The 13,632-nt window shown below is 47.3% G+C and overlaps 1 protein-coding gene across 6 annotated transcripts in view; it reads right to left on the reverse strand.

Moving 5' to 3' along the window:
• LOC106584727 (tight junction protein 1) overlaps positions 1-13,632 on the reverse strand; it is a 181,610-nt gene that overhangs the window by 114,878 nt on the left and 53,100 nt on the right. The window contains exon 1 of one of the 6 annotated variants that reach the window (XM_082968168.1): positions 9,138-9,436. The exons of the other annotated variants lie outside the window; for them this stretch is intronic. Within the exon in view, the coding sequence (XP_082824294.1) occupies positions 9,138-9,380 (243 nt within the window). The 5' untranslated portion in view covers positions 9,381-9,436. Of the gene's footprint in view, positions 1-9,137; positions 9,437-13,632 lie in introns of those variants that run through there. 6 annotated transcript variants of the gene reach the window in all.

The raw sequence follows: 13,632 nt of genomic DNA on the forward strand, positions 1-13,632 counted from the left end.
CAGACAGAGAAAGGGAGCGAGCGAGAGACAGACAGAGAAAGCGAGCGAGCGACAGACAGAGAGCGAGCGACAGACAGAGAGAGCGAGCGACAGACAGCGAGACAGAGAGAGAGCGAGCGAGCGACAGACGGAGAGCGAGCGAGCGACAGACGGAGAGAGAGCGAGAGACAGACAGAGAGAGAGCGAGAGACAGACAGAGAGAGAGCGAGAGACAGACAGAGAGCGAGCGAGAGACAGACAGAGAGAGAGCGAGCGAGCAGACAGAGAGAGCGAGCGAGAGACAGACGGAGAGCGAGCGAGCGAGCGACAGACGGAGAGCGAGCGAGCGAGCGACAGACGAGAGAGCGAGCGAGCGACAGACGAGAGAGACGAGCGAGCGACAGACAGAGAGCGAGCGAGCGACAGACAGAGAGCGAGCGACAGACAGCGAGAGCGACAGACAGAGAGCGAGCGAGACAGAGAGCGACAGACAGAGAGCGACAGAGCAGAGAGCGAGCGACAGACAGAGAGCGAAGACAGACAGAGAGCGAGCGAGCGACAGACAGACAGAGAGCGAGCGAGCAGACAGACAGAGAGCGAGCGACAGACAGACAGAGCAGAGAGACGACAGAGCGAGCGAGTGAGCGACAGAGCGAGCGAGCGAGCGACAGAGCGAGCGAGAGACAGAGCGAGCGAGCGAGAGACAGAGCGAGCGAGAGACAGAGTGAGCGAGCGAGAGAAAGAGAGCAAAAGAGAGAGATAGAGCAGAGAGAGAGAGCAGAGCGAGCGAGAGACAGAGAAGCGAGCGAGAGACAGACAGACAGAGAGCGAGCGAGAGACAGACAGACAGAGAGCGAGCGAGAGACAGACAGACAGAGAGCGAGCGAGCGAGCGAGCAGACAGACAGAGAGCGAGCGAGCGACAGACAGAGAGAGAGCGAGCGACAGACAGAGAGAGAGCGAGCGAGAGACAGACAGAGAGAGAGCGAGCGAGAGTGAGCGAGCGAGAGACAGAGTGAGCGAGCGAGAGACAGAGTGAGCGAGCGAGAGACAGAGCGAGCGAGCGAGCGAGAGACAGACGAGGAGAGCGAGCGAGCGAGCGAGGACAGAGCGAGCGAGAGACAGAGTGAGCGAGCGAGAGAAAGAGAGCGAAAGAGAGAGATAGAGCAAGAGAGAGAGAGAGAGACAGAGCGAGCGAGAGACAGAGCGAGCGAGAGACAGAGCGAGCGAGAGACAGACAGACAGAGAGCGAGAGACAGACAGAGAGCGAGCGAGAGACAGACAGAGAGCGAGCGAGCGAGCGAGAGACAGACAGACAGAGAGCGAGCGAGAGACAGACAGAGAGCGAGCGAGCGAGCGAGAGACAGACAGACAGACAGAGAGCGAGCGAGCGACAGACAGACAGAGAGCGAGCGAGACAGACAGACAGAGAGAGAGCGAGCGAGCGAGAGACAGACAGAGAGAGAGCGAGCGAGAGACAGAGTGAGCGAGCGAGAGACAGAGCGAGCGAGCGAGAGACAGAGCGAGCGAGCGAGAGACAGAGCGAGCGAGAGACAGAGCGAGCGAGCGAGAGACAGACAGAGCGAGCGAGCGAGAGACAGACAGAGCGAGCGAGCGAGAGACAGACAGAGCGAGCGAGAGACAGAGCGAGCGAGAGAAAGAGAGCGAAAGAGAGAGAGAGAGCAAGAGAGAGAGAGAGACAGAGCGAGCGAGAGACAGAGCGAGCGAGAGACAGAGCGAGCGAGAGACAGAGCGAGCGAGAGACAGAGCGAGCGAGAGACAAGTCTGACCACACTGTGTTGGAATGCAGTGTCTTTTCCTTTTCAGAACTCTTCAAATCAAACTCAGATCGAGGTGAAGCAGCTAGACGTCTCCTCAATTCAACATCGTCCTGAATGGAGAAGCAAACATCCTTTCTACCTTCACTGTGTGTGTGAGAGGGTCGAACGTGTGTGAGAGGGTGAACGTGTGTGAGAGGGTGAACGTGTGCGAGAGGGTGAACGTGTGCGAGAGGGTGAACGTGTGTGAGAGAGGGTCGAACGTGTGTGAGAGGGTGAACGTGTGTGAGAGAGGGTGAACGTGTGTGAGAGAGGGTGAACGTGTGTGAGAGAGGGTCGAACGTGTGTGAGAGGGTGAACGTGTGTGAGAGGGTGAACGTGTGTGAGAAAGGGTGAACGTGTGTGAGAGAGGGTCGAACGTGTGTGAGAGGGTGAACGTGTGTGAGAGGGTGAACGTGTGTGAGAGGGTGAACGTGTGTGAGAGGGTGAACGTGTGTGAGAGGGTGAACTTGTGTGAGAGAGGGTGAACGTGTGTGAGAGGGTGAACGTGTGTGAGAGAGGGTGAACGTGTGTGAGAGGGTGAACGTGTGTGAGAGAGGGTGAACGTGTGTGAGAGGGTGAACGTGTGTGAGAGAGGGTCGAACGTGTGTGAGAGTGTGAACGTGTGTGAGAGAGGGTCGAACGTGTGTGAGAGAGGGTCGAACGTGTGTGAGAGGGTGAACGTGTGTGAGAGGGTGAACGTGTGTGAGAGAGGGTGAACGTGTGTGAGAGGGTGAACGTGTGTGAGAGGGTGAACGTGTGTGAGAGGGTGAACGTGTGTGAGAGAGGGTCGAACGTGTGTGAGAGAGGGTGAACGTGTGTGAGAGAGGGTCGAACGTGTGTGAGAGGGTGAACGTGTGTGAGAAAGGGTGAACGTGTGTGAGAAAGGGTGAACGTGTGTGAGAGAGGGTCGAACGTGTGTGTGAGAGGGTGAACGTGTGAGAGAGGGTGAACGTGTGTGAGAAAGGGTGAACGTGTGTGAGAGAGGGTCGAACGTGTGTGAGAGGGTGAACGTGTGTGAGAGGGTGAACGTGTGTGAGAGAGGGTCGAACGTGTGTGAGAGGGTGAACGTGTGTGAGAGAGGGTCGAACGTGTGTGAGAGGGTGAACGTGTGTGAGAGAGGGTGAACGTGTGTGAGAGGGTGAACGTGTGTGAGAGAGGGTCGAACGTGTGTGTGAGAGGGTGAACGTGTGTGAGAGAGGGTCGAACGTGTGTGAGAGAGGGTCGAACGTGTGTGAGAGGGTGAACGTGTGTGAGAGAGGGTCGAACGTGTGTGAGAGAGGGTCGAACGTGTGTGAGAGGGTGAACGTGTGTGAGAGGGTGAACGTGTGTGAGAGAGGGTCGAACGTGTGTGAGAGGGTGAACGTGTGTGAGAGAGGGTCGAACGTGTGTGAGAGGGTGAACGTGTGTGAGAGAGGGTCGAACGTGTGTGAGAGGGTGAACGTGTGTGAGAGAGGGTGAACGTGTGTGAGAGGGTGAACGTGTGTGAGAGGGTGAACGTGTGTGAGAGAGGGTGAACGTGTGTGAGAGAGGGTCGAACGTGTGTGAGAGAGGGTGAACGTGTGTGAGAGAGGGTCGAACGTGTGTGAGAGGGTGAACGTGTGTGAGAAAGGGTGAACGTGTGTGAGAGAGGGTCGAACGTGTGTGAGAGGGTGAACGTGTGTGAGAGGGTGAACGTGTGTGAGAGAGGGTCGAACGTGTGTGAGAGGGTGAACGTGTGTGAGAGAGGGTCGAACGTGTGTGAGAGAGGGTCGAACGTGTGTGAGAGGGTGAACGTGTGTGAGAGGGTGAACGTGTGTGAGAGGGTGAACGTGTGTGAGAGGGTGAACGTGTGTGAGAGGGTGAACGTGTGTGAGAGGGTGAACGTGTGTGAGAGAGGGTCGAACGTGTGTGAGAGAGGGTGAACGTGTGTGAGAGAGGGTCGAACGTGTGTGAGAGGGTGAACGTGTGTGAGAGAGGGTCGAACGTGTGTGAGAGGGTGAACGTGTGTGAGAAAGGGTGAACGTGTGTGAGAGAGGGTCGAACGTGTGTGAGAGGGTGAACGTGTGTGAGAGGGTGAACGTGTGTGAGAGAGGGTGAACGTGTGTGAGAGAGGGTGAACGTGTGTGAGAGAGGGTGAACGTGTGTGAGAGAGGGTGAACGTGTGTGAGAGGTTGAACGTGTGTGAGAAAGGGTGAACGTGTGTGAGAGAGGGTCGAACGTGTGTGAGAGGGTGAACGTGTGTGAGAGGGTGAACGTGTGTGAGAGAGGGTGAACGTGTGTGAGAGAGGGTGAACGTGTGTGAGAGAGGGTCGAACGTGTGTGAGAGAGGGTCGAACGTGTGTGTGAGAGGGTGAACGTGTGTGAGAGAGGGTCGAACGTGTGTGAGAGAGGGTCGAACGTGTGTGAGAGAGGGTCGAACGTGTGTGAGAGGGTGAACGTGTGTGAGAGAGGGTCGAACGTGTGTGAGAGGGTGAACGTGTGTGAGAGGGTGAACGTGTGTGAGAGGGTGAACGTGTGTGAGAGAGGGTGAACGTGTGTGAGAGAGGGTGAACGTGTGTGAGAGAGGGTCGAACGTGTGTGAGAGGGTGAACGTGTGTGAGAGAGGGTCGAACGTGTGTGAGAGGGTGAACGTGTGTGAGAGAGGGTGAACGTGTGTGAGAGGGTGAACGTGTGTGAGAGGGTGAACGTGTGTGAGAGGGTGAACGTGTGTGAGAGAGGGTCGAACGTGTGTGAGAGAGGGTCGAACGTGTGTGAGAGGGTGACTGTGTGTGAGCGGGTGAATGTGTGTGAGAGGGTGAACTTGTGTGAGAGAGGGTGAACGTGTGTGAGAGGGTGAACGTGTGTGAGAGGGTGAACGTGTGTGAGAGGGTGAACGTGTGAGAGAGAGGGTGAACGTGTGTGAGAGAGGGTGAACGTGTGTGAGAGAGGGTCGAACGTGTGTGAGAGAGGGTGAACGTGTGTGAGAGAGGGTCGAACGTGTGTGAGAGGGTGAACGTGTGTGAGAGGGTGAACGTGTGTGAGAGGGTGAACGTGTGTGAGAGGGTGAACGTGTGTGAGAGGGTGAACGTGTGTGAGAGAGGGTGAACGTGTGTGAGAGGGTGAACGTGTGTGAGAGGGTGAACGTGTGTGAGAGAGGGTGAACGTGTGTGAGAGGGTGAACGTGTGTGAGAGGGTGAACGTGTGTGAGAGGGTGAACGTGTGTGAGAGAGGGTCGAACGTGTGTGAGAGGGTGAACGTGTGAGAGAGGGTGAACGTGTGTGAGAGAGGGTGAACGTGTGTGAGAGGGTGAACGTGTGTGAGAGGGTGAACGTGTGAGAGAGGGTGAACGTGTGTGAGAGAGGGTGAACGTGTGTGAGAGGGTGAACGTGTGTGAGAGGGTGAACGTGTGTGAGAGGGTGAACGTGTGTGAGAGGGTGAACGTGTGTGAGAGAGGGTGAACGTGTGTGAGAGGGTGAACGTGTGTGAGAGGGTGAACGTGTGAGAGAGGGTGAACGTGTGTGTTCTTCTCCAGCAGGTAGAGACTCAGTCAGCAGAAAATAAAGAGACTGGAAACCTTGAAATAAACCATTAAGACTCCTCCAATTTCAATCTACCGGTCTGCTAAATCAAGAAATATCCAACTCGTTGATCCAACTAGTTTTAAATAAGTGTACACCAGGGTACCAACTGAGCATCACAAAATGATCTAAAATAGACATTGCACACAACCAATCAAGGCTATAATGCCTAACAACGCATATTAGAGCTTGCATAGATTTAGCCTACTAACTGTGAACCGTTAAGCTAACATTATAAAGCTTTTGAAACCATCATATAAAGGGCCAATCATGATCCAATCTCTCGTGACTGGAGGTCAACAGAAAAATGTAGACAAAAATGCAGACAATAACCTATAGTACAATGGATGGATCTGCTTGTTGGATCTGTTCAAATCAAAATGTATTGGTCACATACACATACTTAAATCAAACTTTATTGATTTGTCACACATGCGCTGAATACAACAAGTGCTTTATTCGGGCACATTTAGCAGATGTTATTGCGGGTGTAGTGAAATGCTTGTGTTCCTAGCTCCAACAGTGCAGTAGTGTGTAACAATTCAATCTGTCGATCCACAAACAGTGCATTTTAAAAGGCCCATGTAACAAATCAAGTCACCAGACATGAGCCTAGATCAACAGATGAACTTACTGTAGGGAATAATAAATAGCATTTCCTCTCCTAAGGATCCATCATGCACCATACAACTCTGATTCAGAAGTTAAATGTGGAAGACACATTTCAGTAGAAGGCATTCAGTTGTACAACTGACTAGGTATCCCCCTTTCCCTTGCCCTATTAGACATTTCCTGCCATTTGTTTACTCTCCCTTGTATAGGCTATGAAACACACACACACACACACACACACACACACACACACACACACACACACACACACACACAACATGACCAAAGGTATGTGGACACCTGCTCGTCTAACATCTCATTCCAAAATCGTGGGCATTAATATGGAGTTGGTCCCCCCCCCTTTGCTGCTATAACAGCCTCCAATCTTCTGGGAAGACTTTCCACTAGATGTTGGAACATTGCTGAGGGGACTTGCTGCCATTCAGCCACAAGAGCATTAGTGAGGTCAGGCACTGACGTTGGATGATTAGGCCTGGCTCACAGTCGGCTTTCCAATTCATCCCAATGGTGTTCGATGGGGTTGAGGTCAGGGCTCTGAGCAGGCCAGTCAAGTTCTTCCACACCAATCTCGACAAACCATTTCTGTATGGACCTCGCTTTGTGCATGGGGGCATTGTCATGCTGGAACAGGAAAGGGCCTTCCCCAAACTGTTGCCACAAAGTTGGAAGCACAGAATCATCTAGAATGTAATTGTATGCTGTAACATTAAGATTTCCCGTCACTGGAACTAAGGGGCCTAACCCGAACCATGAAAAACTGCCCCAGACCATTATTCCTCCTCCACCAAACTTTACAGTTGGCACTATGCATTCGGGCAGGTAGCGTTCTCCTGGCATCCGCCAAACCCAAATTCGTTCGTTGGACTGCCAGATGGTGAAGCGTGATTCATCACTCCAGAGAACAATGTCAGCGAGCTTTACAACACTCCAGCCGACGCTTGGCTTGCGCATAGTGATCTTAGGCTTGTGTGCGGCTGCTTGGCCATGGAAACACATGTCATTAAGCTCCCGATAAACAGTTATTGTGCTGACGTTGCTTCCAGAGGCAGTTTAGAACTCAGTAGTGTGTTGCAACCGAGGAAAGACCATTTTTACACGCTACGTGCTTCAGCACTCAGCGGTCACATTCTGTGAGCATGTGTGGCCTACCACTTTGTGGCTGAGCCATTGTTGCTCTTAGACGTTTCCACTTCACAATAACAGCACTTACAGTTGACTGGGGCAGCTCTAGCAGGGCAGAAATTTGACAGACTCATTTGTTGGAAAGGTAGCATCCTATGACGGTGCCACGTTGAAAGTCACTGAGTCCTTCAGTACGGTTCATTCTACTGCAAATGTTTGTCTATACTTAAGGACAAACATACTTAGTCATATTGAGATGATAATGAAATGAATAAACCAGCCTATTTTGGAGACATTGCTAATCCAATGCTCCCCAGTCTCTATTCCTGCTGTGAAGGTCAACCGTTGTTTATTTATTTATGAGAAATTAAACATGACAACTCCATTACTGTGGTTGAAGGGCTTAGACAAAAATACAAACAAAATCATTCTGCAACTGTAAGTACCAACACTTTTGCTGAGGGGGGCTAACAAAAGTCACCAAGGTTATGCACTAAAATGTTATTGATGGTAAAACACAGAATGGAATAAAATGATTTTTTACTTTTGAAATGTGTATAATGTCGGCTATTCTTTTGGTTTTCAGTGCTTTATCACCAGTTCAATCTCAAATAATCTAAGCAAAAGCATAGGATGACAAGTTCATGGTTGCTTTCCATATTGGTGGTTCATTCTGCTTGTGTGACAAAGAGCAATAAATACAGGTGTCATTACCATGTTACCTATACACATGCCACACCTCCAAAAGGTCATTTCTGTGTGGTGGCACATAATAGCTTACAAATAATGATGACATTTAACTAAAATGTGTATTGTATGTGAATTCTTCCTGTGTGATCATTTATAAGGCAAGGCTGGCAAAAAGGAAACGACGGTGAGTCACAGGCGATGATGTATGACCCTGAAGTTGATATCAGGAAAAGGGGTGGAGAATAGCACAGTACTAAGCAGTAAGAAAACCCTTCAAGTTCACACCAAACCAAAGTCAAAAAGGTCACAGTCACAAGTCCAGCCTCGCCTCTTGTCCTCAGGGTAACCAAGCAGAATAGCGGTCTGTCCTCAATGTAACCTAACTAGCTATCTGATAACGTTACCGTGGCTCCAAGACAAAAAGACAGGTAGCTATCTGGTCGGTGGTGGCTACCGACGACATGGACATCTAACTTACATTCAACAGGTCGGTGGTGGAGGTAACTAGACTTAACTTGCCATATAGAAAAGATCCCTGAACAAACATCACCAGTTCATAGTGATTTAAACAGCTGGCTGTGTGTAATTTAAGCCAGTTTGTTAACGTTAGCTAACCTGTCCTTACCGACGAGGCTATATTTACTAGTTTATTCGTTTATGTAGCTACAATGCCACTTACCAACTCAGTATCTGTATACAAACGTAGCACGCTAAAACACGACATAGGTAAAGTTGTTATTTTCATTCGTTGCTGTCTGAAATATGCAGCCAGACGGATAGCTACTCTATATTAGCTAGCAACCGCAATTCATTAGCGTTACCGTTAACTCGAAACCAGCTGACATGAACAACAACACCGACAGTATGAATCCGAGTGAGACAGGTGTTTGACTCCGGGGGTAAGACCTGCCACACACCACACACACTGCTGGAACTGAGTAAAGAACCATAATTCAAGCACCATGCATTATGAGAGGTGTATTTTCCACACACAGTTAACAGCTAGCGGGAGCTACCTTCGGTAATAAGGAACCGGGGTCGCCGACATTTTGTTACTGCCGGTGAAGCAAGCTGTCCTGGCTATAAAACGGCAACACTTCGTCTCCTAGCGTCACTTTTCAACACGCCATGCCAAGTGTTTTGATCTCCTCGACCGTTGGTTATTAATCAACATGAAAATGTCGTTATGCTTAGCCTAGCCAGGTAACGTTAGCTATTTTAGTAAGCTAGCTAGCGAGATAAACGAGTGGTGGTAGTAGTGTGTATGCTCTCGCTAATCGCAGTCCACAGCGGGACTACACACACTGGCTTTTCTCTCTCTAGCTAAAACATATCACATGAAATCCATATGTATTCACCTTATTCGGTGTACTGGTCCTTACAATGTATGGGTGAAATCCTTTTAGGGAAAATAATGAATAAATCGTTTGGCGTGGCTCCAAAGCAGCCGCACTGCAATGGCAGGCACTGGTTGCCTTCCCCTCTCTACCAGTCCGGTTTTCTTCACAACAGCACGGTGACAGGTCCTGCTTGGGTGGAGTAGCTACGTAAAAAGCATCACGCGTCATTCCACTGTAAAGGTTACAGGGTCGAGAACCCATGCCTCAGCATAATTATCGAGCATTGAGGTCAAATTTAATATGATTTCCAGTGCAATCATTAGACTATATTTCAAAGCTGAACATTAAAACCTGCAATATGACATAATGTCCTGATGACTTTATAAGGCAAAAGTGTGTGGTGTGTGTGTGTGTGTGTGTGTGTGTGTGTGTGTGTGTGTGTGTGTGTGTGTGTATATAGCTAACATTGCCCTTGATCATGACACTCAGTGCCAATACATTACACATAAGAGTAATTAGACCAAGGCGTCTTCTGTATGGGGGAGTTTTGTTAAGAGCTCTGATGCTTCGTCTAAACATCAGCACACATTGCTTGCGGTATGGTTTTGGAAGCATAAGGCCCTTATATTTCATATCAGCGATTAAATTATTTTCAAGAAACAAAAGGTTAAATTGATACACCTTTTTTTTTTTATAGGGCTAGAGTTGTCTCCATTTAGACATTCTTGAAATAGAGATTAAGATCTTTATTGGTCAATTGCACACAAAGTACAACCGAAATTTGACTTCAGCTTTTAACCTGACCCCTCTGAAAGAATATGGTGCTTTCAAGACAGCTGGGAACTCTGTAAAAACTAGGTCGAATCATGACGTCAGTGATATTCAGGTTGGAAAGTCAGAGTTATATGCCATATGCCGCGTTCAAGACAACTGGGGAACTCGGCATAGCTCGAAATAGCTCCGACTGGGGAGAAATCGTTTTGGATGGTCATCCAACTAAGGAATTCCAAGTTGAGAACTCTGGCCTCTTTCTAGAGCTCTGACTTGAAGATCGCTGGTGTCATGATTCTACCTCGTTTTTTTTTCAGAGTTCCCAGTTGTCTTGAAAGCCCCACTAGAAGGATGCCAGAGGTTCCGACTTGGAATTCAATACAAACAATTTTCCCAGTCGGTTCCCAGTTGTCTTGAAGTTGGAGATTTCCAAGTTCCCAGTTGTTATAAAAGCAGCAACACATACAGGTAACTGCTAAAGAAGTATCTTAATCGGGCGTTGAGCCACCACGAGCCGCCAGAACAGCTTCAATGCGCATTGGTATAGATTCTACAAGTGTCTGGAACTTTATTGGAGGGATGCAACAGCATTCTTCCACAAGAAAATCCATAATTTTGTGTTTTGTTGATAGTGATAGAAAACGCTCAGGCACCACTCTCAGGCACCACTCTAGAATCTCCCATCAGTGTTCAATTGGGTTGAGATCTGATGACTGCGACACACCCTTTAAACCCCCTATCCTCCTTTGAGATCCCTCTTTCAAAGTCACTGAGATCTCTTCTAGCCATGGTAGCCAAAATAATGGGCAACTGGGCATTTTTTATACATGATCCTAAGCATGATGTGATGTTAATTGCTTAATTAAATCATGAAGCACACCTATGTGGAAGTGCCTGTTTTCAATATACTTTGTATCCCTCATTTACTCAAGTATTTCCGTTATTTTGGGCATTGCCACACTGGGCGCCAGGGGAGCTGTAGTTGTGGAGGGTTAAGTGCCTTGATCAAAGCAAATGGCATCTAGGATTTGATACCAGCAACCCTCTGATTGCCAGTTCACTTCCCACCGGACTTTTCCCATTGGACCTGGGATTCGAACTGGCAATGCTCCGGTCGCTGGCTCGCCTCTATAACCGCTAGACTTCCCATGGAGCATCTCGAGATTTATTTAATCTTGTAATATTTTTAATAAATACATGTATAAATCACGGTGTACATAGAGCTGTGGCGGTCACGAAATGTTGTCAGCCGGTGATCGTCAAGCAAATACGGTAATTGAACGGTAATTAACATAAACAAATTTAGCAACTCATGGCTTCCACGCACAGCCTACAAGCCACTGATGCAGCCCTTTTGAAACATCTACATTTTCAAAAGTATAATAAATCCATGTAATATAGCTGACACCATCACAATAAATCCATTATTTATTTTACACAGGTCTAAAGAAACATGATGTGAAGGAAATGTAGTCTATTTCAGAAGAACAGAACAGCATACTCAAAGTTGTCCTTATGTTAGGTCCTGATCTAGCTATGCCATATGGCTGTGGGCTACACTAGTTCATTTAGCAGACAAGATTTGCTTAGAATTCCATGGCATTATTTTATAGTATGAAGAACAAAATGTAACAAAGCTGAATAAAATAGAAAGGATATTTTCTCCAAATGATTTGAGGGAGTGCGCTATTCTGTGTTGAGCGGTTAACAAAGAAACAGGTACTTATATTTGATTAATTTAGAGTTATTAATGTAACTTTAGTTGTTTTACAAACATTGGACTATATGTTTTGATTTTTAGTACATTCTAAGGCTGCATGATGCGATGATGATGATTTGAAAAAAGTCGTATGAAAGGCATGAGCTCTGCTTTGTTTTTTGCGCAGGCTGTACACACTTCATCAGTCACTCATTCACAATTTGACAAGCACTTGATAATGCCTAGAATTACACGATGGCATCCCCTTTGTGTGGCCGTAATGCACCCGAAAAAAATCCATGCCTTTTGTGGCCGTTGTGCACTTCTCCCTGAGTACTGCGTGCTCCATCATGTGATCGGGTCTTTCTCACAGGCTACAAGTGAAGACAGACACATCTGGCACGCAACTGTGTCCTTATCCAATTCCGAGGTGCATATTCAAGATATTGGAAAAACAGTCCACATTTACTTTTCGTCAGCCAACAATATGAGTAGACCTAACGAATAGGAAAAGCACTAGCCTATGTCAATCTACTATCCCCAATAGTACAAAGGTCGGCAATAAACAAATATTCCAAACATAGTCTGGGACAGTTGTGGGATGTGATAGATTCCAAATGAATACAAACACTTTTTTTACGCAATGTGGCTGACGCAACAGATCAAAACTTTTAGCTTAAAATGTTGATAGCCTAATAGTTTATTTCTTCACATTATAAGTGCAGCAATGCGCACATGATAGTAGACTAACGGTACGAATGTTCCATTAGTGGAAAACACCATTATCAAAAGTGACCGCAAATGCAATTATGCATTTTATGCTTTTATTATAAAAGCATTTTTACGGTGTAAAATTATCTTCCCCAAACTTGACACTCACGCACTGCTTATGTATGCAGTGCGTGATTTAAATTTGATTTGAGTTAGGCTCTACACCACTTTTTATATAGCGGATTAATGTGCTTAATTTTAAGAAGTTATTTGGCCACTGTAGTGATACAAACCTTATTAAAACATATAGGCCTATGGCATAGGCTACATGAGGTGTGCCTATGATTTGAAAAAGTTGCAAAAAAAAGCCATTGTTTCTTATGCTGGGCATCATTCACAAGTGATAATATATAATTTACAAGTGATAGGCTAATATTGTCACCCATTTAATCTTGTCTTTACATATACTAAATAATGTATGTGTGAAATTTGTTTTGATTTAGAATGGACCATTATCATTCACCTGTTTCAAAACGGGATCAGGGAAGAAATACATGTCATCTATGCACTTAAATAGCGAATGGAGGATGCTTTTCCCTGTGGTTTATTTTCATGTCAGCCAGGTAGGCTATACTCCTGTTGTAAATATAAGCAATGTGCTTAATATTAGGAAAGTTGAGAAATAAATATAGTAGGCCTAGCCTATAGACAGCTGATCCAGCTATTTTTAGTGGAGGCCAACACTCTGTTTTCTTGCACAGCCCATTGAAATGTTGCGCAACAGGAACTCATGGGCTCTCATGAAGTGTTTGATCAGATTTTCGATTATATTTGCATTGATGTCAGAGTGATTAGAGGGACAATGGAGTGCTGAGTACCAGGCAGTTAGCAAGTTTGGTAGGCTACTTACGACAATCAGCAGCATCAGAGCTTGGAGAAGCCTAATTACCGTGACTAAACGGTCACGTGGAATTTGACTGCCTTCATGACTTGTGACCGCTGGTGTGGCGGTTATATGGTCACCACAATAGCCCTTGGCGTACAGTAATTGCATCATTCTATAAGCCAAACAAATATTTTGATTATGATTTATTGATTGCAGGCCAGAAAGGCTAGTCTTTGCTTGGCACGTGCCTTGTTGATTTAAACAACTTTCTCTACACTTGTCAATGTGCTTCTCTTTAAATGCTGTTCCACCAATCCCTACGATTGCATGGATTTGCCATCAGTCAAGCCCACGGCAATAAAATAGGCAGGCCGATAGATGTTTATTACAGTACAGAACACTGCAAGGGAATGCTATATTTTACTGTAGTAGGGGGAGGTGGGGTC

The sequence above is a fragment of the Salmo salar genome, chromosome 23, assembly GCF_965601325.2.
Source record: "Salmo salar chromosome 23, fSalSal1, whole genome shotgun sequence".
NCBI classification, from domain to species: Eukaryota; Metazoa; Chordata; class Actinopteri; order Salmoniformes; family Salmonidae; genus Salmo; species Salmo salar.